The sequence below is a fragment of the Sebastes fasciatus genome, chromosome 8 (assembly GCF_043250625.1).
Source record: "Sebastes fasciatus isolate fSebFas1 chromosome 8, fSebFas1.pri, whole genome shotgun sequence".
Classification (NCBI taxonomy): Eukaryota; Metazoa; Chordata; class Actinopteri; order Perciformes; family Sebastidae; genus Sebastes; species Sebastes fasciatus.
Window position 1 is genome coordinate 16,565,429 of NC_133802.1, and position 26,808 is coordinate 16,592,236.

General features: G+C 39.6%; 2 protein-coding genes across 6 annotated transcripts; one reads left to right on the plus strand and one right to left on the minus strand.

The window, feature by feature from the left end:
* Positions 1-352: 352 nt before the first annotated feature.
* On the minus strand, positions 353-8,504 carry vgll4a (vestigial-like family member 4a). Its single transcript, XM_074643841.1, has 6 exons — positions 8,372-8,504; positions 7,745-7,881; positions 5,849-6,011; positions 5,158-5,377; positions 2,912-3,026; positions 353-2,765 (listed from the first exon to the last, which is right to left on the minus strand). The coding sequence occupies exons 2-6, from the start codon at positions 7,824-7,826 to the stop codon at positions 2,566-2,568; spliced, it is 780 nt and encodes a 259-aa protein (XP_074499942.1). The 5' UTR covers positions 7,827-7,881; positions 8,372-8,504; the 3' UTR covers positions 353-2,565.
* On the plus strand, positions 8,414-26,528 carry syn2a (synapsin IIa). 5 transcript variants are annotated; one of them, XM_074643836.1, is made up of 14 exons: positions 8,414-8,548; positions 11,226-11,263; positions 12,305-12,653; positions 19,238-19,295; positions 19,399-19,490; positions 19,596-19,752; positions 19,858-19,947; positions 20,086-20,148; positions 20,316-20,458; positions 20,541-20,615; positions 20,730-20,832; positions 20,952-21,098; positions 23,045-23,111; positions 25,550-25,710. In XM_074643836.1, the coding sequence occupies exons 3-14, from the start codon at positions 12,313-12,315 to the stop codon at positions 25,693-25,695; spliced, it is 1,482 nt and encodes a 493-aa protein (XP_074499937.1). In that variant the 5' UTR covers positions 8,414-8,548; positions 11,226-11,263; positions 12,305-12,312; the 3' UTR covers positions 25,696-25,710. The 5 variants fall into 5 exon arrangements, with proteins under 5 accessions (XP_074499937.1, XP_074499940.1, XP_074499936.1 ...); XM_074643839.1 differs by lacking the exon at positions 25,550-25,710 and having other exon boundaries at positions 23,045-25,202; XM_074643835.1 differs by lacking the exons at positions 8,414-8,548; positions 11,226-11,263 and adding an exon at positions 11,941-12,099.
* Positions 26,529-26,808: the final 280 nt, after the last annotated feature.

Here is a 26,808-nt window from a genome sequence, read left to right on the forward strand (position 1 = left end):
GCGCTATTATACGATTTGAGAGATGAGCAAAAGAAAACAATGCAGTAACACTGCCATCTATCTAGCTATCCTCCCATCAGTTATTTTGGGACACTGTCTGCAAAGCCACTTGGATTAGAATGAATGTTGCCCCTGCCATTACTATTTTCACCTACTGGCTACCAACCATGACCTAGTAGCTAAGCTTTGACTAAAATGCAGGCCACAAGCCTTTATTTTTATAGGTGGATTTTTAAAAAAAATGTTTTGAATGAACTGTTGAAATTGCTCATCAGGCACTTTGTAGCTTGCAATAACAAAATGTTTCTTTTTTTAAAACATTTTTGCTCAAACGTGCAAATAACACAATATAGAATGTGTCACATTTTATTTGGTAATAAAATATGCAACAGGAACAATGCAAAGGTAGGCATTTGTATGTTTATTTGGAAGAAATTAAGTACAAAACAGTGGCATTTTCTTCCAGAGAAATAAGGACAAAAGTGAACAAATGTTACTTTTCTTCTATGTGGATGACACCTGAAGCAGGACCTTTCTGTTTTTGAGATACAGGTAGTCTAAATATAGCAATTAAATAACAATGGACTAATACCCCAAACATATTACTGAAAAACCTACTTGTGTCAAACAAGCAGATTCCATGATAATCCCTAAAATCCACTAGAGTACACACAAAAAAGCTAAACAAACGGTTAGTACAGAAGTCTTTGACGCTGCACCGAGAAAGTCTTTGATCGAAAGACTGTTGTGTTCCTGCACTTATTCATCATCTGACACTTGTGGGAAAATAACCAACTCTTAGAAAGATTTTTTTTCAAAGGCATGGTTAGAAGATAATGAGCATCCATGCTACATATGAGTACACTACTCTCAATAGAAACAAAATATCTATGATCATTCCGCGCGGCGCAATGATAGTCTTATGAGTAAAATATAAAGACAGGATAGTGTGTGTAACAATTTAAAAACTGTAGAATATTAGTACAAATGGATGTCGTCATAGACAGTTAATTGACATACAAAACAAATCTGAATTTACAATACCATATCTTAATCAGTGTTGACAAATAAGGTTAGGCTACCATAAGTAGAGGATTTCAGAAGGGTGAGAAATTAATTCAAAAAACATTTGTAACCCACTTGCACCTTTTCTCCGTGATAAAAGGAAGATTTTGGCAGCTCACACCATGACATTGTCTTGATTAAAAAAGGACAAGTGACTGATAAGTGTCAGGCAGTCATGGTGGGATGTTGATGCCTACTCGTGAATTAAGAACACCCATATTGCATGTGCATTCAAATCTTAGTTTTAAAAGGAAATCAAATGCTTTGTCACTGAAGCAGTGGAGACATCCTCTGTTGTTCTCATTAGAAAGAAACAAAATCAACATTAGAATTGTGTTGTCGCCATGTTTTGCCGAAAGTCCACATGAAACTATCGACGTGTTCAGAATAAATAAAGCCACTGCTAATAGACTGCTACCGAAGGTCAGATTTAGCTGTTTTCAGTCGTGTAGAAAGCTGTAGCATCCAGGTCCACAGAATAATAAGCAATATAGCCTTTTAAACTGCATTCAGACAACCTTGCCAGAGGCTGTGATTTGTAGATGGGTGCTAAGATATACACCTACATATAGTAATGAAAACCAGATACAAAAAATATATTGAGTACAACTGTACCAGCAGTGAGTATTTCTAAAATGTTACAGATAAAAAATAAATTCTGAGTAAATATATAGTATAGAATAAGGTTTGTAATAGAAACCAGCTATTTGAAACATGCTTTCTAGTTAGACACATCTACTATGATTGATATTAGTTTACTAAGGAATCAGCCACAGTGAGCATATAGACAGGAAACTAAAATAATTCAGTTAACAGTGGATAAGTCCAGTTCAGGATCATAAAGAAGACAAATTAGTCTAGTGTGTTCAGAAAGCAGAACGGGGGGGAACCAGAGCCTTAATTGCATTATCACATATTCAAAACACAAGACGTATCTTGAACACATTAGTTCCAACTGAAACAGGTAACCCTGCTACCTAAACGGTCAGAAACGTAAAATGAGACCTGGCTGACTTTTTCAAGTAATATAGATTTTAAAAAAGTGTTGTGATTTTAGAGTGGAAAAACAATAAAGACCAGATCTATGGCTTATATGTTGATGGGAAAGGCAGGGAATTCTTTGGCTATCAAGGCAGGTAAAACAGAAGATGAGCCCCTAAACACTTTGTGAATCTCATTATCAATGCAAAATCAAAAAAAGAAATCTCTGATTGTACAGTTTCCACAACTAACAATGTTCACCCAACTACGCAATACTTCCTTTTCTTTTCTCCAATAAAAGAGACGTCGCCAATTTTTTAGAGTACGAATCTGAGCCGAGTGTTCTAATAAAAGGTTGACCTTGAGGTCCACAAGGGAACAGCCTATGTGAGCACCATATGTCTTACATTGTTCTTGGTTAGGGGGAGTTGATGCTTGGCAAGAAATGACAGCGAGCAATCTCCACTCTCATGTGCAAAACACTAAGAGAAGTGGTTCTAATGTTTACTCCCCTCTGCCTCATGGGTCTGCGTCTGGGGTTTGATGACCCCCGTCTTTAGCCTTGATTTGGAGCCAGGCATCTCCCAGCGCCTTGGCAAAGTGGTCGTCCACTGAACCTGTGATGGACACTGAGTTGGACACAGGCTCCGCTTCTTGGTAGTTTGATCCAAGGCTGCGACGGAAGTGCTCCTCAATCACAGGATCACATTCTGTGTTAGCTAAAACAACATTATGATGGGGAGGAAGGAGACCAAAAACCTGGTTAGTACCAAGCACGTAATGTATAAAAATATCACACTAATATATATATATATATATATAAGCATTAGATTACACGTTGCGTATTGAAATGACCGTCGCTTACCGTTGGTCTTCATCGGATCAGTAGGTGGGCTGGGTGAACAGCCATTCATGTGGCAGTGCGAGAGGTTACAATTGCGGTTGCTCGCAGGGGCACAGGTAATCACAGAGGGACGATTCTATAGGTGGAAAAAATACATACAATCAGCTAACACAGGCACAGTACTATGTAGGGTTTGGTAACATAAAAAAAATACTCTACACTTCAACACTGCTTAATATTTTGTCTAATATTTGTCCAGAAATGTTTAATAAAGACGAATCTACTGTTTCACTAAAATGCGAATTCTACAATCTCTGAATATATAAACACAGAGATGAATGTCTATAACAGATTTAAAGAGGCAATCCTTAAGATTTTGGTCCTGGCTGATTTGGTGACACCCTGTTTACTAGTGGTAACAGCAAATGTGGTCCCAGAATACTGGGGGGCAGCAAAACAAACTATTGTTGAGAGTCTGCGGACAGCTAAAGTGAAAGTAGTTGGTTACCTCACTGAGAAGTTGTAGATGTGTCGCCTGCAGCTCTTCATCTAACAGCTCACTGTTGCTGCTACTTCTTGTTCCATTACTCCTTGCAATATTTAAAACTGATCCCGTCAAAAAAAAAATGACGAAAATGACCGTCGTCTTGTTTTGTAGACCGTTTTTTGATGAACGACAACGGTCAAGCTCACTGACAAACACGTTTCATTAACTGTGACTGCTTCATAATAGAAGTCAACTCTGGTTTCGCCACTTACATGCTTTTAATGTGAAACAGCAGAAGTAGGAAATGTTTGGTTTGCATCAGCAGTTCGTAATATAGCAAATTTCTAAATATTGCAATACTTTATCAGTGGGCCATAGGCTCAATCTCCATTGTGTTACCTCATTCAGCGATAGATAGTGACTTAACAGACATTAATTTAAATGAAAATCTTCGAAATTATTACTTTAAGGTAAATACAGAAAAGCCTTGTATGTGAAGACAGCCATCGACATTAATCTGTATGGTGAAAGTCAAACATGGCAAGAAAGCCTCAGGGAGACGCAGTTTTGAGTGGAGAACTTCTTTCAGCATCTGCACAATTAATGATTTTAATATTCTTTTTTGCGTAAGTCCTCTACAGTATTTTCGATTGCACTAAATTGTTTTCTGTTTATTTTTAGGAAGTAAATAACACTTCAATGAAAATTTAAGATGTGAACATGTAAGCACTACCCGTGTCATCTGTGGTTAATTGTGGCATTGAATCTGAGCTGGTTATTTCATTTAAAAAAAGGAAAACATGTTATCTTTGCAGTCAGTGTAATTCCTGTTACACTCATATTTTCTGTATTGTTGCTTGTAATAAAATGCAACTTTCAAACAAGGTCAGTGTTTCAAAAAACAATTTACATCATGCACTGCACATATCTCAACAACATCTAGAATGGTGGTTCATCAAAAAAGAGAAAATGTATGTGACAGCTTAACAAAAGTAGGACCAAGGATGCGAAATATAAGAGATGAGAAGCATCAACAAGGTGAATTATCACGCTACAGCCCACGCGGTCACAAATTTGGGGTGGCAAGCAGACATTCAGTCAGGTGCACCAGCTCAAAAATGTATGTGCACCCAAAAAAATTTCACCGCGCCTTTTGGCGCCACAATTAACATTTCAAGCGTTACCTTTTTTGTCAGGTCCAACACACATTGGTCATTTTTTAACACATTGTGTGTAAATTATTTTAAACAGGAATAAAAAGGTGCAGATAAATGTTTTTTGAGTCAAATGAGGCCATCTCCACCAAAAATGTTGGATCAGAGAATTGATATTCAATACCATTTCTCAATACCACAGTGAAAAATGTACACAAAATTGAGGGCATAAAGTTTTTGATTTTTATCAAAAGATAAATATCAGTGTGTGTCTCAACTCACTGTCGAAGAGAGGAGAGAGCAGAAAGCGCAGCTGGTACCCGTGTATCAATACCGCAGAAAAGGAGCATTGAAACCGTTTCAAATATTCAGTATCGATATGTATTCATACTTCGATATTTTTGACAGCACTACAGGAAGTAGGGGGTCCAACCACATGCTTACATATTACATTTGTAGTGTGTTTGAGCGACAGAAAGAGATGGGCTCAGAGCAGATCAGCTGTTTGGCAATCATCACAGCAGAGAAAAAAAATTTGTGGTAAAGTTGTCTTGTTTTTGCCCCCTACCCAAAGTGAAAGTTTAGTGCTTTCATTCTTGTCACTGAAGTGTTAGAAGTTGACGTACCTGCTGCCGCTCGACAGTCCCACTAATGACAGACCTCTCTCTGGTCCCGACTCCAATGTCGTGGCTGCTTTTGGTCAGAGCCAGAGGCTGGTCTACAGCATAGCTAGAAATGGAAGCATACAGGTGGTTTCCATGGAGACCGTTGGAGGTGGATGTAATGTGCTCCACAGGAGTGTGACCGAGGCTCCAGTGCTCATTATGATTGTCTCCAGCAGAGGCCCTAAACAAAGAGAGTACAAATTAAACATATACCACCAACAGTTTCACCTATTCATAGACAATTCATACACCAGCTGTCGCATCTCATGTCTAGGAAAAGATGACAACACAGTGTAGACTGGGCTTACGCTCTTGTTTGTCTTTTTTAGTGTGCAGCCCATTTGTCGTTGTAAGCATTTCTCAGAATTACTTAAAGATGATAAGCATGATTTTCCTCCTGAAGACTTTGTTGTGCTGGTAATCTAACAAAGTTGTCTCTTAAAATCATGACACTTTACAGCCTGAAGGTAGTATTTGCATTCCACCTGAGTTAATGCTGTAAGGTTATGTTCAAACCTTTGTTTCATAATCTCACACTGTGCCATTTCAGGCTGACTGGTTTCACTGTTCTTTGACTTGTTCAATAAATAAAATTTGTAGAGGATTTTTTCCTCAATAACAATTTATGCTTTAATTTCTGAAGGGAACTTACAGCTGAGTGGCAAACAATCTGCTCATTTTGGTCATGTGGTCCTCATCACAGTTGATTCGGTCGTCCATTTGTTCTTCGCCATACTTCCGTTTGCTTGGGCAGTGTGGAGGAGGCCCGGTTATGTTGGACATAGCATTGGGCAGGGAGGGTGTCCTGGACTCATCTGTGGGAAAGTAATCGGCAGAACAAATAATCTAATTATATTTAGATTCTAGCAACAAGTACATAACTCCACATTGAACATAAACTACTACAGTTTAATATGTCTACATTTATTGCATCATGACCATTTAAAAAAAAAAAACGCTCCCCTAAACTGTTAATGTAACTTGGCCAGGGCATACATTCAAGCAATCACTGATTAACCACATTTACGGTTTCAGTAAACCAATGGTTGGCCTGGAGAGAATAAAGCAGAAAACTGTTTATTTATGCACATTTTGTTTTGTCAACATAAAAATGATTGGGGGGGAAAAGCAACTAAACTGTGATCCAGATTACCCCGCTGACATCCCAAATATGGAAAGGCGAGGACTTTGTTTTGTCTTCAGAGATGGAATTGATTTCTGAAGGCAGCTTTAAAAAGTCAAGTCAATTGAGCAATGAACAAGGGAGTCATTTACTTCTGGAGTAAAACCACCTTCTAAAAATGATTAAATTCTGTGTACAAAAACAACTACATACACCGTTATTGTCAATACATTTCCCTTGCAAAACTGTATTTGTGTGGAATATGACCTCCCCATAGGCTCAAAGTCTGACACATCTGCATCAAATAAAGCAACATTTGCAGTGTTTGCTGTTATTGTTCTGGACTATATAAATGAATGAACGAAAGACTTTATTTCAAAACATAAAAATAAATAAATACAGATACAAAATAACAAACAAAACTAGAGTAATAGTGTCCGAAAAGGAGTAGGTAGAAATAAAACTTATATTTCCCTACCTCTTTCTCACTTCTCTAATAACTCATATGTCATAGAATGATAATATATAAACTATCCCAGATGTATTTACATCCCAAATTAAATATATGAACAGCATCCCAAGTTTATTTACAACCCACATATCCCTCCGGAGTTAAAAAAGTAGATATAAACCAACCCATAACGCAACTCTTATCACAACTCTTCCTCATCCATATACCTCCCAAAAATTTCTTTTTTGTACAGCTTTTTAAAGTGATTTATATTTGTGCTCCGCTTCAACCCATCACCTAACCCATTCCACAAATCCACACCACAGACTGAAATACACATACTCTTCTTTGTTGTACGAACACAATGCTTTTTAAAATTTAATTTTCCTCTTGAATTATATCCCCCCTTCCTGTCACAAAACATTTTTTTAATATTGCCCAGAAGTGAATTATTTCTTGCTTTGAACATAATTATTGCGGTTTTAAATTTGACCAAATCCATGAATTTCAATGCATGTGACTTTAAAAACAGTGTGTTCCCTATATCCCACATCATTTACTATCCTGATTGCTCTCTTCTGTAGTATGCATAATGGTTGTAAGTTGCTTTTATAAGTGTAACCCCAAATCATATACAAATACTTGTGGGTATAGGTCTGGGTGCAGTTTCTAACATGCTTAATTGGAGTGTTTGAGGAAAAGGACAGATAATGTGTCATGTATGGTAGTATTTCCGGTATATAGTTATTCACACACACCAGTATCCACTTTATCCCCAGTTGAGTTAAACCTTGTACATAACAAAGTTGTGTGCTTGACTCCAGCCACAGTGTTGGTCAAAGCAAACGTCAGTCTCAAACCAAAACACAGACATTTACATGTATGTTGGTAATTAGGGAAACCTAAGCAACGTGTAGCTCCACAAATAAGTTAAATAAACACACATTACAACACTGAATGAATGCGAAACTAACCTTCGTAGTGCAGTCTCCCGATGTTATTGTTCATCTTGTCCATGAACTGAGAGTTCAACAGGTCCATGCTAGTGAAGAGCATTTACACCAACAGGCTAGCTGCTAACATCGAGGTTAGCAAGATGCAAAGGTATATCCTAAAGGAGAGGAAATCAGATATTAAACTTGCTTTACACTTGAAGCAATGTAATGGAGACTAGTGTTCAGGTGACGTTAGCGGTTTGGTGGCTAGCAGCTAAGCTAAACACTCTGCTAACTAAAGTCGCTTTAAACACCTACTTCTTACTGCCACGTGTGAGATAAAGAGGTAACAGACTAATAAGGACTGGTGGTGATAGTTAACATTAGTTAGTTAGTTAGCTAACTGTTCTCGTAGTTGCAGGAGCTAACACACTAGCTACTAAAGTTAGCATTAGCAGCTAGTTAGCAGTTAGGCTAAACTTTGAATGCTAGTTCAGTTAGCTTAAAGGTCTCCGGGGCAACCAGCAGAAACATGAATAACCGTTTAACTTAACGTTAAAGTTACACTTTAAATACTCAGTGATAACTTACTTTACTCAGTGGATTTATGTCCAGCAAACTACAAGTTTCAAAGTAGTTTAAACCTTGAAAGTTAAAGTTACTCACTTCATCGGCAGAGTTAGCTCGTTACAGCCACAACATCAACATCAGCAGCAGGCGACCTCGGCTCGTCCAGAGACCAGCTCGCCCTCACGCACTTTAACACCGCAGCACTGCAGACACAAAGAGGAGCGAGGCCCTAGTGGAGACCAGGAGAACGGGGTGAGGACATCCAGCTACAAGGTGTTTTTATTCTCTAGGCTGGAAATACTTTGATTGGCTATTAACCACTATATCTATATGGAGGTCTGTCTATCAATACACAGTATAAACCTGGCTGCTACACAGCTCTGCAGGAGTTCACTTCAGCTAACACAAAACTGTAAGTTATTTAATTATACTATAACAAAAGTTTGACTCCCACTCCTTATCAACTAGACAAAGCACGTTTTGTTTTTTGTTTTTTTACTTTACTTATATTTAAACTATACATATATATAGTTTAAATATAAGTAAAGTATATATACTTTATATAAATATATATATATATATATATATAGTTTAAATATAAGTAAAATATATATACTTTATATGTATATATATAGTTTAAATATAAGTAAAGTATATATACTTTATATATATATACTGTAGTTTAAATATACGTAAAATATATGTGCTTTATATATATATATAGTTTAAATATAAGTAAAGTATATATAGTTTTTATATATATATAAAAAGTATATATATATATATATATATATATATATATATAGTTTAAATATAAGTAAAGTAAAAAAACAAAAACAAAACATGCTTTGTTTCCTGGCCACAGCCAGTGGATACTGTTGGGTCTCTAAACTATGGTGTACGGTCATAGACCTGCTCTATATATAAAGCGTCTTGAGATAACTTCTGTTGTGATTTGACGCTATACAAAAATAAATTGAATTGAATTGAATTGAATTGAATTGAATTGAATTGAATTTAGTTGATAAGGAGTTGGAGTCAACTATCTGGACTATCTGCATCTACCTGCATCTACTTGCAACCACCTCTCCTAACCACTGGTGCACTTTAAACTTTAAACTTACTTCTACAATACATATACCATTTTATAGACTGCACATATTACATATATTTATTGTACACTAAATTTTTTTTATTGACGGACGGTACACGCTATGTCCATTCACTATTTTCATTCACTATGTATATTCTGTATTTCTATTTATTGTTTTATAATCTTTTTGTACACCTCTATGTCTGTATCTGCGCTTTGCTGCTTTGACACCTGAATTCCCCCCCTGGGATTAATAAAGGTTCATCTTATCTTATCTTATCTTATCTTATTTGTAAATTACATAAATATAAACCTTTCTCTGAGCACCTGTAAATAACACAAATGTATTCATTGATCATCTGTGATGTTCGTTCATTATGTTGCATCTTTAACGGTCTCTTTCCCATACATGGCCCTCTTAGATAGGCAGGACAATATGCAACTCTCCCTGTGGTCGCCATACATTAAGACATAACCACTTGTATGTACCATTACCTGTCCTGCACATACAATATTTTGCAATGATTTTCACAACATAACAGCACAATGCAAGGAGCGGATCAGCATCCTGACTGTAGCACAGAGACCATTCACTATCGCTGTACTGTTGGATCTTCTCCTTTAGCCTAAACATCTGATTTATCATTTCAGCAAAGTGGAGGTTGATTTAGATGTTCACTACACCACAACTACCAGCTGATGTCACCCTAGTATCCATGCATAAGATTCAGCACATGATGCAGCTTTTCTCAAGCCAATATACAAAGTACAATTTTAGACTGTCCTCATCACTGTCTGTCATTACCAATATTCAAAAAGAAAATGAGACACCCAGGTCCTGTTTCCAAGGATATTCAGTCAAGAAGGCTTGCACCCCATCTTCATCCTCTTCATACTGTACATTATAAAGAGTACAACACACACCATGCATAGCCTTTATTTATGTATCACAAAGTCACAAATTTGCCTCAACGGGCTTTAAAACCCTCTGTCATTAAATCCTAGATTCAATTAAGGACAAACTCCACATCCTCTAACAGGACAAATAAAACAGTTATGCAGCAGATGTTGTGTATGAAGAGTAATCAGGCAGAGTGACAGTAAAATTACAATATGGAGAAACAGAATGACAATATTATAGTGCCAACATACCAAGCTGTAATTAGAGTTTGTCGCTGTCATGGTTTCAACAAAACTCCACTATTAATGTGAAGCTCGGCTTCGACAGATAGTATTATTATTATTATTATTATTATAGGAGAATTTAATGTTTTATTACCAATTCCCTCTTCTGTTGCATTTGCTAGAATCATAAAATTCACTAGAAAACAACAAATAATAACAAATTTTGTATATTTGTGCAACATTAGGTTTACAAATAATAGCAGTAAAGTCATGCAAAGCCAATTTGGACAAAATATTTACTTATTTAAATATTTACTCCACATTTAAAAGGATAAAACAAATTCAAGGATATATTTAGAAGACAATTAAATATTGGTCATTTATTTAAAGTGTCAACCAGTCCATACAAAATACAGCTTACTGTATGTACTATATGTTTGAGTCTTTTTGTGCAAGTAGCTTGATGCTATATTTACCATAATTGATCTAATTACCTATTATCCAAGTAGCCTGGAGAGCCTGTGCCTGTCAGTGTAGTTTACATCTCCTGATGCCCGAGGGAGTGGTTAACCTGTGGACCAGATTTCAATGACGTGATGACACCAGTCAACTAGTACTTTTAGCTTTATGGTTGTTTGGTAGAAAAATATTCATGCTGAGAAATAAAAATGTCATTGCCTTTGTATTAAAATGTATAAATCTGTAGATTGAGTCCATGTTTGTGTGTTTCAGATTTGTGTGAACTGTGCAGCGCCTTGACCAGACTGCTGGTGAGTGAGTTATTGACGAGTTATTGATTTTATTGATCTGTTTCCTGGAGTATTTTCAAAATGTATTGGAGTCATGGTGGTGTGATGGTTTCATCACACAGCTTTAGCTCCTTCTATATTCTCATTGTATATACCAATTAAAACATGTTAGAGCAGCTTATTAATGCATTATAAGGAGGAATACCAGTGGCAGAATGTAGCAGAATTTTGCAAAAACAAATGTTTTGTTTTTTGCAAAATGGAATTGTTCATAAATGCTTTTTGCAAAGATGTCTTTTCAGCATCATTTATGATAATTAGCAGATAATTTAGTACAGAATAAATATTTTTAAGCTGAGCTTTTGGGCTATCAAAAACAGGGAGGTAAAGCATGTCTTGTTGGCAATTGTAATAAGTAAAATCAGTATATATGGGTTGATAAATCAATTAAGAGAGAGGGTTTACTGCCTGTCTCAAGGGGCTGCTGCTTTCGCTTCTCCTCTCATTCAACATTGCCCACTAGTCCAAACAGCCATTTTAGATTTCATGGCTGCATATCATGCACACACAGAAATGCTTTGCATGGACAGAGGGCAAAGAAAACACAGGGAACAGAGGGGGCCGGAGGAAGGCGACCATGATGTAGTACTCTGTATACCCTCTAGCACTTACACTGGAAACCCCTCTATATTAAATACTGTGGTTCAGAAAAGCATGACGCCTGTGAGGCAGTAGAAAATGGGGGAGGGGTAGGGAAGGCAGACACGCCAGTGAGAGTGGAGAGAGGAGAGAGGAGAGAGGAGGAAGAGGAGAGGCACAGTCGGAGCATCATTTGCAATGCTGGAGGAAAGCACAGGGTAAGGGGATTGGTTGAGGGAGAGTGTAGCGTCACTGCCAGTGAGGGGGAGCTCTTAAGGATGCTCCGCTGAACAGGGTGGGAATACAGTCGCTGGGAGTTTGCATTTAGAGCTCAGCCATTATCAGCAGTACACAGGGACTCCTCTGCAGAATCGTTTTCCACACCTGGTGCTCGTTGACTCTTCTTCTTCTCCTCTTCTCCAGCTGCAGCCATGAATTACTTGCGTCGGCGTCTCTCGGACAGCACGTTCATCTCCAACCTGCCCAATGGCTACATGACAGACCTCCAGAGGCCTGACAACGCTCAGCCTGCTCCACTTGCCACCACCACCCCTGCCAAGTCTCCTACAACCGGCCCTACACCTCCAGCCACTTCCCCTGCTCCGGAGAGGAAACCCCCGACGTCTCAGTCCACCGGGGCGGGCTTCTTTAGCTCCATCACCAACGTGGTTAAGCAGACAGCTGCCTCAGCAGGGCTAGTGGAGCAGACCCAAGTCACGACGTCTAAGAAGTTCAAGATTCTCCTGGTAATTGACGAACCACAGCAGGAGTGGTAAGACAATATGTTGCTCTACTAAGTCATCTTTATGGGCTACGGTATTGTTTGATTGCTCATCCTTAATGATGATTTTCTCCACATGATCCCTTTGAATGTAGTAGTTAGGTAAGGGTTAAAGAAGCACTGAAACAACATATATCATGCACCCTGCAGCTGTGAATGGGCACTGCTGCTGTGGTTTGATGGTACAGCATGCCAGTGCTACAGAAAACACAAAGAGGCAGCCAATACTTAAGCAAATGGGGTCCATTAATTCTCAGAAGTAATGACATTACACCAAGATAGATGCTTTTTATTTTCCTCTATCTTGTCTGTTTTGTAAGATTTTTCGGTGGTTTTGTTGCACATATTGGAGAAATACAAAGTAGGGTTTATGACAGCTGCCAAAGAATGGTCCATTAACTCTAATTATTGATAATATTGCCCTGTAACGTGACATTTTTGCCATTCTTAGAAATAGATATTCCACAGGTTGTGCATTATTGGAAATATATATCATTTCTCTGGAAGTAGACTAAATACTGCAGTGCTTTCCCTCCATCAATGGGGTTTCCCCCTGCTCTCTGATAGGAGATCACGTGACATGCCTTGCACTAACGTACACTAACGGCGCATGGTGCATAGGCTTCCATTAGTTGATCATGCAGGTGGTGTGCAGTACATAGGTAAGTATGAAAAAAAAATATATCATCATCCACACGGCTATATCTCTCATCCCGCTGGGAGAAAGGACCATTGTGTCATTAATGTTAAGAGCGGGCTTACATTAAGGCATTTAAGCTGTTACACTGACAGTCAGTGTCCTGGGGGATCTTACTCAAAAGGTAGCTTAAAACAAGCATCTCTGTCAGTCAAACTGTGGGGAGGAATTAAAGCGCTCTAAACGAGTATGCACACGGATTTAGAAGAAACTTATTTTGAGACTGATATCTTGTCGAAAAAAGTAAAGAATATGGTAATTCTATCACCACATGATCAACACTTGTTTACACAGCTGACATATTTTCCACAGCAGTGTGTGTGTGCTAGAGCTGTGCAGCTGGATATCCCACACATTTACACAATTCATCTTTCTATTGCATAGAAGTTATAGACATTATCAGTTGCCACCGAGAGATAAAAAGCAGGAAACCGAAACTCTATAATGCCTTACTTTGGTATTCTTTTTTCATATCGCAATACAAGTGAGCAAAACAAACAAATAAAACATGACACGGCAAAGACAAGCGGGATAACTAGACTCAAACAAACAGAGCAAAGGGGGGAGACAGTATTAACCAAAGGAAGATAGAAAGGTAAATATGAAAAGATAATAATAACAAAACTACAATGTTCCCTGGCTGCATCTCTGGTTGGGCTGGGGGGGGGTCAGGTCAGAATTTTAGGTATTTATTTCTATTTATTTCTATTTGATAATGCCTTTCTAACGTACAGCGCAAAGAGACTACTTTCACACTGGATGGTATGCTGACTTTTTGGGCTTTCCCGAGGCATGGAATTAAATCTACATCCCCCTTCTTTAAGCATTGGTCACAATCACAATATTCTGTGGTTAAATCCGATTTGAACTACGTGAAATTAACGAATTAATTCCTGAAAATGACCTACAGTAAACAGTAAAGCTATTTTTTACAGAACAAGGAAACAGACCAGACTAGACCATCTATGCAGGGTGTCATGTTGTATACATGGGTGTCACATCAAGGTTAATATGTCGTGTGTATCTGATGGACACGGTGGCGAGACGTTCATTTTACATTGATTAAGATACATATACAGCTGAATTTAGGACATTTCCCTTAAAACACACCAAAATCACACAAATATTAGTAGGTCTGCTTGGCTAATTCAGGTAGCCTTGCAGGATCCACTATGTATCCTGTTTATGTGTACAGGACTAGCCATTTATATAACAGAGCCGCTGATCAATATTAATAAGATCAGTCCCCCGTCAGTGGGACGGATGCCAGCCTCATGCGCTCACTTGTTCCACATTTGTTGCGAGTGGAATGCTGCTTGCTGAGGACTAAGGACTCAGTTTTGGCAGAGGAACACAATATAATACATTAAACTAAAACCCACGTCATTCATCAAAGGTCATTCCTATTAAGAATATTGAGTAGGTTGGGCCGGGAGTGAGATAATGTCTCACACTCACATCGTCCTCGCTGTCGGTATTTAACAATATCTGATATGTATTTGATAAAAAAAAATATGTCAAGTGGTTTCCTGCTCTGACTTTATTTCTGTTGCCCTATGCAGTTTATTCAATATAACGTTAGATCATTGTGTTCATGAGCTCTGTAGACTAGTATCGGTGTCTCGCTTCATATATCTGGTAGTACACATCCACTCGAGAGAAACAGACGAAATAACTCTTTCAAAGGGCTTGCTCTGTCTGAGTGCTACATCTATTTTTCATGGCTGCTCAGTATCACAGAGTGGGGCGATGAAAATGATTTTTCACCAGGGTTGGTTTGTTTGTTTTGCTTTTGTGTGACCTTTCACCCTGTGGTTGTATGTCACCATCGCAGTACAAATCAATTACTCAGGTTAGTGCAGGTCTGCTTCATTCACATCCAGTGTTCTGTAGCTTATAGGTGTTGATGTAGTGCCACTGTTTTGGACTATTACCTGTAACGTAAAGAAACGAATATCACATTGAGAATATTTCGGAGGAGAAAGCTTCAGAAAAGGAACGCGACATGCTTTGTATTCAGCTCTCACAGAGACGGGACGAAAAACATAAAAATTATAGCTGTTGGCGAGCTGCAAGAAGATGAAATGTGTCTTTATATTCATGCAGGTTTTGCTGAGTACCTAATATTCTCTGTAATGTAGGCACACCTTGAGTCTGACGGCTTGTTTATGTGCTATATCTCATTGTTCGATGGGCTGTTTCAAGACTTTTTTTTTTTGTACGCCGCCGCAAATGAAAGCCAGAGCGATGAGTGCTGGTGGCCCCAAGACACAGAATGAAATCAGGAAAGAGTCCTCCAGACTAATTACATCTGGCAGGACGCTCAGACATCAACATCTATTTTTCAGATAAAATGAGTCAAATCTCAGATGATATATATATATATATATAGTTATATGTGAATATGTACAGTATATGTTGCAAGGATTTTGTGTAAAAATAATGTATTTTTTATTATCATTGCACCACCCACATTGACATTTACCATACTGTCTATTAGTGTAGTAGTCAAGACCACCTAAACTGAGACCAAGACAAGACCAAGACCAGACCAGTGCGAGTCCCACACTACATGACACACTAACAATAAAATGTGGAACATGCAAATTCCTCAAATTAATCTGAAAGATCCACATCCTCATAAAAACACAGACAGAAAACAAATGAAGATTCCTCTTCATTCACCTCTTTTATTGCCATATCTACTATATATGTGTGTATGTGTATGTGCACCATGACAAATGTCTTGATAAAATAATCATTTCAGAAATTAATTTTATGTGTGGGAATTTAGATTTTTGTCTATGATAATCACAGTAATGGTGTTAACAAATAGCACAGGCAATTTAGTGATATCCCCGCAGTTGTGGTCTTGACCGGTCTTGAAATACAATCCAGTGTCCTCTTCCAGACCAAGACCGATCTCAAGTACTACAACACTACTGTCTATATAATTTGTTACCATACCATTATTACATTGTTTGTAAAATATATAATTGTGTGTAATCCTTCATATTTTATCAAGAACATTACAATGAATAATTGAATTCTAGGTGTTGTAGAGAAAAAACATTGACCATTACTTACAGTCTGTAAAATGACTAAAGGTGTCATTGACATTAACACCTATCCAGCAACAAATGAGGATTATTTTAGTGTCTGAGATGCTTTTATTATTACACGTTTGTTACTGAGAGCTTGAACAAATAGTAAAAATGTAAAATTTCAGAGGCCTCTAAATGTGAAATGTCCTGCAATTTTAGAATCAGTTATATAAAGAAAACAGAGGTCATTAGTTTGGACGAGTATCTGAATAAGGACTTTGTTGTGTAACAGGTTGTGTTAAGCAGAATAATGAACTGTAGGATAAAGAGTGTAGATATAATCATAGTGATTTCCAGAGTCAGAGCACATATAGAGACAGAAACCCTCCGTCATTCAGCCAGCGTTTTTACTCGTTAGTTGAAGCCACCAGTCTTCCAGAGAGGTTTGTTTTGTGCCAGGAGTGCTCGGCTATAAATTGCTCTTGTGACAGGAGGAGCAGATGTTCCACCGTCTTACTTTATCAGACTAGTGGCCTACATGTGCTGCTCCCTTATTCTCTCCATAATGTCACTCAGTGTAAAGTAGAGGTTCCTTTTACTGAGTCACAATGTTCAAAATTACAAAAATACATACAGCATATTTAACTGGAGTCAGAACAGGGATGCTTTGTACTGTGGGCTTAACCTTCTTCAAACATTACCCACATGTGAGAGTGAATGTTAAGCAGGCTAAATGATGAGACATTAAAATTCAGCACGGACTCCCGCTAACCAAGCCTCTCGGGTGTATCATCTGAATGAAAAATTATTTCACGGCAATGTATGTGATTTGGCAATTTGAGAACCTGCAAACATTAATGAAGTCACTTCTTTTTTTTTTTATTGTCTGTATTGTCTTAGTTACTCTAGAAATCATGAGACAGGAACACATTGTTTTTTTTGTCTTAATTGGTTTCTCATCTCATCTTTAATTCAAGTCAGGACTACCCATATTGATTATTACAAATGAATGATCCAAGTAAACATCTTCTCATTTAGCAGTTAGGCACAGCGCCCAGAGGCTATAACTCCAGCTTTAAAGACAGTACATTAGAAGGGGAATGGCATAAAATATTGCTAATATATAACAATAATGTCCTTTGTTTTTGGATGAAAGTCAACACAAGAGAAGCTGGTTACTGTCAAATACTAATGCATATTAATGCATCCTCTTTGAACGTGTAGCTTCTATGCTCAGTATGCTGAGCTGGGCTCTGCGCAGTGATACAGCATCAAACATAACACTATTACCCGTGCTGACAAAGATTGGCAAAATGAAGTCAGAGGCTTTTTTTCATGCCTGTGTTTGTTTCTCGGGGTCGTGTTTTGGAAACACTGTCTCCGTCTACAGTTCGTATTGGCTCAGAGCATTCATCACAACGCAGCGCAGGCTTTTCATTTTCCCAGATATAGGAGCGGTGATTCATATTTTAATGCTTGTTTACCTCCACAGCCAAATAGTTCCCTGTGCCCCAATTAGATATGGGAATGAATTATTCACTCGCTAAATTGGCAGGGAGTGCAGGGTACGTGACAGCAGGGGGATACGAAGTAAGAGGAAGTGAGAACTCCACAGTATGTCGTCTAAATATATCAACACAGCCATACTGAAACATGGACATGGTACAAATCCTATTTGGATAAAGGTTTCACAATGTTCTGCCGTTTACTCCACTGTTACACTGCTGTAGGTGGAGCTGTGGGAAGGAAACCAGAAATTGAAGGGAAGGGATCTTTTTTGGGCCACCATTAGTATTGATTTACTGTAGATCACCACAGTAGTTTCTACTGGCAGAGCTTATGTTGTCAGTTCCCAGCCCCGGCACATCAGTACAGGAAAAAAGCCAAAGAAATCAAACACGCTGTTAACACGACAATCGTTGTGTGGCTCCTGCAGCTTTCATCTCCGTGTGGTGTCAGTGTATAGACACTGATCCATCTGTATCTTAAATCCCATTGCAAAAGATTTCCACTTCACCAGTGATCCAAAGGGGGAAAAGAATTAAAGGTGACATTTTTTTATTCGGAGCCAGAAAAACCAGAGACTCTCTCTGTTTTAAAAAAGTGCTGAATCACAAGTCGTGAAAAGTGGAGCTATTGTCTGAATAGGAATGTTACCTCTCTGCGGCGTCCTTTATTAACCCCGCTGTGTGTTAGGCTTGCCTTTAAAAATGATGCCACCTGGAAAAGTGTTGTAATATTTTATCGCCGTCCTTTCTGCCAGATTGAAGGGAAGAAGTGTTAGAGAGGCTGTTTGTCAGCAGTTTGAAGAGCGTGAAAAGGGAACATTTGTCTACTCTGTGCTAGGGTGACCAGATCCCAACAAACCAAATGTGGGACAACGAGTATGTTTGTGTGGGACAATGTGGGACACGTTACCAAGGCTGAGAGGTAGTCTACAATTTTGATGTAATGTCCAACTTAAAAAATAAACATTGACAGCAAACACAGTCCCATGATGACAGCCTTCCCTGCTTTCTTCACAGCCATTGGATAAAAAACAGATCTTACAAAAGTGTCTGTCCTGCAGTGGTTTGACTTTTGAAAACTAGAGCCGATGAAAATGTGGGACATCGTCTCAATATGTGGGACGTGGGACAAGGGATAAAAATGCTGTGCAGTCCCTCGTAAAATGGGACACCTGGTCACCCTACTCTGTGCTGTATTTATACTCAACAAAGTCATATTCCAGGTTGTTGTAAAGTCATTTATTTTTAAACACATCTCTATTTTTGGAATCCTTATTCTGTTATTACATGACGTTAATACATCGTTTGTGTTTCTGTTTTAACCAGGGCCAAATTATTCCGGGGAAAGAAACTTCATGGGGAATATGACATCAAAGTGGAGCAGGTACCTCTCTCCAAGCCAGTGCTAGATCCATTTTAAGCACTTCTGTAAAGAGTTGTTAAAGTCCTCTGTCCTGATATGCTTCTCTAATCATCATTCTCCTCAGGCTGAATTCAACGAGATCAACGTTGTGGCTCATGCCAACGGGAGCTGCAACGTTAACATGCAAGTTCTCAGAAACGGTACCAAGGTTATCAGGTGAGACACATCCACCCAAAGTCATAAACTAGTATAGTTTTAATCAACAGGGATGTTGTGCATTTCTTCTGTTGTCACATGTCTGCAATAACTTTTATTTTCCAGGTCATTCAAGCCAGATTTTGTCCTCATTCGTCAACACGCCTTCAGTATGACCCAGAATGAAGATTTCCGCAACCTGGTCATCGGTCTGCAGTATGGAGGCGTCCCATGCATCAACTCGCTTGAGTCCATCTACAACCTGTGTGACAAGCCGTGGGCGGTAGGCACTCAGCAGCCAGGAAGAGCTTTTTAGATAAATGTACTTTGCTCTGTGACATTATTTATAAAAATCATATCTGATTCATTTGCCTTTTTCTTTGTCCAGTTTGCCCAGCTTATCAACACCCACAGGAAGCTGGGTTCAGACAAGTTCCCTCTGATCGAGCAGACCTTTTACCCAAACTACAAGGAGATGGTGAGAACCCACTTTCTGCTGTCTACAAAGATCATTTCAAAATTTATGTTTGACATTAAACAAAACATTGGTTGCTGATTTGCAAATGTAAGATGACATCATATGAGGCGGAATATAACTTTCGTACTTGTACTTTAGGTAAGCATGCCATCATTCCCGGTTGTTGTGAAGATTGGACATGCCCACTCCGGTATCGGAAAGGTATAGAGATTTGTTTCTTCCCTCAGTATGAAAGAAATGCAACAATTTGTTTTGCTATGTATCTTGCTTTTGTTTGGTAACTTGAGACATATTAAATATGAGTCAATTAAGTTGCAGATGCCTCTTTAAATCTCTCTTTCCATCTCTGTGTCTGTTTTTGTGTACAGGTGAAGGTGGACAATCACAGTAAGTTCCAGGACATAGCCAGCGTCGTGGCTCTTACCCAGACGTACACCACCACAGAGCCTCTCATCGACTCCAAGTACGACATCAGAATCCAGAAGATCGGCACCGACTACAAAGCTTACATGTAGGTACACTTATCTCACTTCAAATTTACATGAATGAGAAACAAAAGTGTTGTAATGTGTGTGCTTAATAACACGCTGCAGGAGAACGTCTATATCTGGTAACTGGAAGACCAATACTGGCTCAGCTATGCTCGAACAGGTGGCCATGACTGAGAGGTGAGTGTTAAACAAGAATCCTACACAATACAATACAAAGACATACATGTGATAATCAAACCGTCATCATACTGCCACTGGTTTTGAGTCATATGTGGATTTTGTTTTGTGTAGGTACAAGCTGTGGGTCGACACATGCTCGGAGATTTTCGGGGGTCTGGATATTTGCGCAGTCAAAGCCATTCACGGGAAAGATGGCAGAGATTTCATCACAGAGGTAAAGCTTTTCCTTACGGTTCAAGTATTTCTATACATCAGCCAAAATGAATGTGACATATGTGTCGACATCCTCTTTCTCTCCATCTGCTATATAACCATCCTCCATGTGGCACACAGGTGGTGGGCTCCGCCATGCCCCTGGTGGGGGAGCACCAGGCCGAGGACAGGCAACTCATCGCTGACATGGTGCTGGCAGAAATGAACCGGGTTGTAGAGAAGGAAGCTAACGCTCCCCAGAGACCCACCACCATACAGCCATCCCAGGTATAGTAACACACAGGCACTGAGATCAGAAACATGAGGCCTGTGTTAGTTTAGTATCATTGTTAAAGGTACAGCGTGTAGCATTTAGCAGAACTATTAATAACTATGTTTTCATTAGTGTATAACCACCTGAAACTAAGAATCATTGTATTTTTGTTAGCTGAGAATGAGTCCTTCATATCTACATAGGGAGCGGGTCCTCTTCTGGGAATCCGCCATGTTGCTCCACCATGTTTCTACAGTAGCCCAGAACGGACAAACCAAACTCTGGCACTAGAGAGAGTCTTTCACGTATTTACGTGACCTGAAGGCCACCGTAGTTCTCCAACACACTTGTGAAACTGTGGTAATGTGAGACGCAGAGTGCAAAACCGTGGTACCGCCAGCCGCCGTCTGACTTCCGTTGCTCCTAAAGTAGTGTTATTATGGTAAGGATGGACTCTGAGCAAGGCGAATGCCATCACCACAGTTTTGCACTCAGTGGTTCTCTTTACCACAGTCTTGGAAAGGGAAGAGTGAGCGGTGGGGTACTCAATTGGTTGCAATCTGCAACTTCCATTTAATATACTATCAATTCATTTTTTTATTATTTATTTTCTAAGTGTCACTTAGTGACAAGTCTCTTCGAAATTGCGTGGAAGTTGGAGACAGTGCCTAAGGAGTGGCAGACCAGGGTGGTGGTTCCCTTGTTCAGAAAGGGGGACCAGAGAGTGTATGCCAATTACAGGGGTATCACACTACTCAGCCTTCCTGGTAAAGTCTACTCCAAGGTGCTGGAAAGGAGGGTTCGGCCAAAAGGCGAACCTGGAATCGAAAAAAGGAACAATGCGGATTCCTTCCTGGCCGTGGAACAACGGACCAGCTCGTCACTCTCCCAAGGATCCTGGAGGGGGCCTGGGAGTATGCCTATCCAGTCTACATGTGTTTTGTGGACTTGGAAGGGCGTATGACCGGGTCCCCCGGGAGATACTGTTGGAGCTGCTGCGGGAGTATGGGGTGAGGGGGTCACTTCTTAGGGCCATCCAATATATGTACGCCCAAAGCGAGAGCTTTGTTCGGGTTCTCGACAGTAAGTCGGACTCGTTTCCGGTGGGGGTTGGCCTCTGTCAGGGCTGCGCTTTGTCACCAATCCTGTTCGTGATATTCCTCGCTGGCATCTTCGGTCTGTCACCTCCAGCACTCACTGGAACAGTTCGCAGCCGAGTGTGAAGCTACTGGGATGAGGATCAGCACCTCTAAACCTGAGGCCATGGTTCTCAGCAGAAAACCGATGGATTACCTACTCCGGGTAGGGAATGAGTCCTTACCCCAAGTGAAGGAGTTCAAGTACCTCGGGGTCTTATTCGCGAGTGAGGCGACAATGGAACGTGAGATTGGTCGGAGAATCTGAGCAGCGGGGGCGGTATTGCATTCGCTTTACTGCATCGTTGTGACGAAAAGAGAGCTGAGCCGGAAGGCAAAGCTCTTGATCTACCGCTCAATCTTCGTTCCTACTCTCACCTATGGTCATTAAGGCTGGGTCATGACCGAAAGAACTAGAACGCGGGTACAAGCGGCCGAAATATGTTTTCTCAGGATGGTGGCTGGCGTCTCCCTTAGAGATGGGGTGAGAAGCTCACTCCTTTGCGTTGAAAGGAGCCAGCTAAGGTGGTTCGGGCATCTGGTAAGGATGCCCCCTGGGTGCCTCCCTAGGGAGATGTTCCAGGCACGACCAGCTGGGAGGAGGCCACAGGGAAGACCCAGGACTAGGTGGAGAGATTATATCTCCACACTGGCCTGGGAACGGCTCGGTATCCCCCAGTCAGAGCTGGTTAATGTGGCCCTGGGAAAGGGAAGTTTGGGGTCCCCTGCTGGAACTGTTTCCCCTGCGACCCGACCCCAGATAAGCGGTTGAAGATGAGGATGAGTATGTGTATTTTCTAAGTTATTTCTTTGTCTTTTTTCAGGGAACTGGCCAGAAGGGAGAGATCATTGGCGAACCCACTAAAAACGGCGCCGGGCACCCGCCTCAAGGTTGTCTGCAGTACATTCTCGACTGTAATGGCGTTGCAGTGGGTCCAAAACCAGTCCAGGCCAACTGAGTCACCCAGGAGAAAGTGGGGGAAGTGTCAAAGTCTAGATAACAACGACGTACCTTAGCTGACCACAAGCGCAGACGTGTGTGTGGATGCTAACATAGCTAGAATCAGATCTTGGTGACGTGAGCTCGGTGCAGCTGGGTGCTTGCCTGGACTGTGTTTTTAACTCTATGCAGTGTCAAAATGTACTGTCTACTTGTTGACCTGTTGATTTGTGTGCTTGTATAGGTCACCTATGTTTCAGTGGCTTTTTCTTTGGGGCTGTTGTTGATGATGTAAAAAGCAGATTGTGCCTAGACTGAGTTCAGTGCTGCTCTGTGTTCGACCCAGCTATGAGTCTTTTATTTGCCCCCTTACCCCCCTTTTCTGTTCTCTATTTTGGTGTGTACCTTTAGATATTGTTCAAACTGTGGACTATCGTGCAGTTTGAAGTTTGTGTATATCTCGATATGTATACAGTACGTGAGTGTGTATGGCTGTAGTGGTGATTATTTTCATACTAATACTAATACATATATTTATTTTTGTTTTTGCATGATTGATACAAAGGAAGGTGCAAGTCGGTTATCAATGTCTGATCAACATCGTTGGTTTTACCCCAGCTGTGTTCCCTGTGATTCATGCATTGTGAATGTGTCATAAGTAATGCATATTATACCAGTTCCACATGCAGGATACATGTATTCATTACCAAACATGCATTAACGTGGTGTGCATACACATACAATAGAGTCGTACAGTATGTGGCCTTTCTTAGAGGTAATTATTTTCATCTATATTGTCACCAGAAAATAGATTATTTAAAGTGTAGGATACCAATAGATGGACACATAATAAATATAAAAAATTAGTCTATTAAAGATTTTATTATGTAGGATGTTGTGCAGGCGTCTGCACACACAACTTAAATATATTTATATAATTTTGAACCAAAGAATAAATGATTTACTTTCAGTCTTTGCACTCCAGTAACCCACAATGTAAATACCAGCGAGGGGACTGTTACTACTGCAGTGTGTATTCTCACCAGAGAACAGCGTTCCAAGACAGTACTTGTGTTTTCAAATAGCCGGTTGTAAATCACACACCGGTGAACTATTCAAATTGTTGTTGTCTTTTTGCGTCCGCTTTTGTGGCGGCATGACGTTACGGCTGATAATGAGAAGGTGTATAATGTATGAATCTGCCATGTAAATGCTACATATAAATGCCCCCCTTTACACTGGATATTGGCTATCATGGTGGTGTTGCCATGACAACAATGCAAGTGCTCTGAGGTTGAGTGTGGACGTGTTTCTACCATTCAAAGATTCAACACTCTTCCTGTGATGAAAAGTGCAATATAGATCTTTGTTTTTTAGTTTGAGATCAGATCTTCCATCGAGTTAATTCAAAAAGCTATATAGCCATCCACAATTTTAAAACCTTTTTTTACATAAATGTCACAATCACTCGGTTGTTGTGCAGTGGCTTTCGTGGAGGCCATTTCATATATCTAATACCCTAAATGGTGAAACAGCTAAAACGCAACCAAATCAACTGTAAAAAGAAATCTGTACCGTTTTCCAACACTTTATTTGTTACTATACTATCAAATATGTTCAGCAAGCTCTGTGTGCAGTTCTTTTTCCAAGTTGTATAAAGTGCCATTGTATCTGTGAGCGTATCCTTGTAAAAGCCATGCCTGAGGCTTTATGGGTGTGTTGTTCTGTTTAATAGGAAATATGCCATGGCATTGATCTCCAAGGGAGGAGCGTGCAGAGGAACCCCGGCTGCATGGTTACACCTTGGTTCAGTGATCGTGATTGAATGTCTATTTGGCCACTGTGTGTTGAGGTGAAACGTATATCTTTCAGACCTGCAGGACTGTAACCGTTAAGGGACGTGGTAACATGCTAAGTATATGTACTTTTAAAACCGGTGTTGGACTGTTTAAATCAAGATCAGAGTACAATATATTGTGGAAAAAACTCCATTCTGGATACTTCCCCTCTGTCACTGGCAATAAAGCTTCCTTTGCAATATATGTTTGGTGTGTGTGTGTGTGTGATGTTGTGAGTATTTCTTAAGGAAACACGAGAATATTACAGGTTTTATCAAATATGCAATGAGGTGAGGAGGCCATACACACTGTACTGCACACACTGCATTGCTTCCAATGCATGAAGCGATATCTGTTTTGTGGTAATGTCTTCCCTCTGCTTTGTTTGTGCCTTTATGGTGTGGTGTCCTGTATTTGCGTCAGATCAATAAATCTATAAGAATATGCAAAACTACATAACAACATACTAACACCATATTTTAAACTTTCATCCATCATTCTGTCTTCATAGATAAGAATATCATAATAAATATCTCTTGTGCTGAAACTAGGGGGGCCAGAGGAACCCCAAGGATTTCTTTCACAAACGCCAGCTCCAAACATGACCCTCAAATCTCCTGCAAAGGATGTAAAGCCACGGGTCAGCCCGGCAGCACTGCTGTCTCAGTCTGTGATCCAAGACACTCTAACATCCTGAGCTACAGCAGTCTCTGCTGGAAGAGTAGGCCACTGAGCAGAAGTAAGAATTAATCGCTTTAGCTGTCCAAAATCAAATAAGGACCCTAGCTATTTGAATTGTTCAAGCAGGAGGTGTTTCTATTTTTTTTGTCTTTCCAAATTACATGCATGAGGGCAGCATGATATCAAAAACTCCTCTATGACAGCGTCAAAAAAACATTATACTCTAAGCATCATAAAAGTAGTATGAGTGTATATCTTGACTCCTTCTGCACACACAAAGTCACCATTCTCTTGTCTTTCAGCAAATCCCTGATCAGAGCCTTTGGTCTGAGAGACACATCTTTTCTCCACACTGAAGACACGGTGAACACTGAGAGCGTCCACAATTTGAGGAAGTCCTTTGGAAGTCTGTTCTCTGAATAAAGAAGCTTTATTTTAGATGATTCCACAACTGCATGTTTGCTTAGCTGTACAGGAAATAGTGAATATATTAGGTATTCTGTCAATGAAATAATAATGAAGCAAGCTGTAACGTGAATGTCTTTACAAATGAGATGTTTTAAAACCGCTCCAAGAATAATGATTAGTATTTTTGACTTGTAATTGCTTCACTAGAAATGTATTTTTTTTATTTATATACTGTCTGGTACTCACCGTTTGAACAGTTTACCCTAAATTGTGGTTATAGTGGTTAAATACTGTGAACTTAATAGTGGTTGTAGTGTATTTTACTTTAGACCAATGGAGAAAGACCTACTGGGTGGCTGTGGCTCAAGGTGTAGAGCGGGTCATCCTTTAATCACAGGTTGGCGGTTCGATCTCTGGCTCTGCATGTCGTAATATCCTTTAGCGTGTCACTGAACCTCAAGTTGCTCCATTATATGTATGTACCCGTATGTGATGACAAGAATAAAGTTTAAGTTTTGTTGGACCTAGATTATATGTTTATTTAGTTAGGGAGTAGTTGAGATGTGAATGTGAACAGTTTCTCTTGTGATTTAAAGTCCAATGTATGAGGTGAAATGAAGCAGCAAACGATGTTCTGGCTCATAAAGTGCAGGAAATTAAATTTAATTGACATTTCATTCAAATATTGATTGTATGACAGAAACTTGTTATATTACATTTT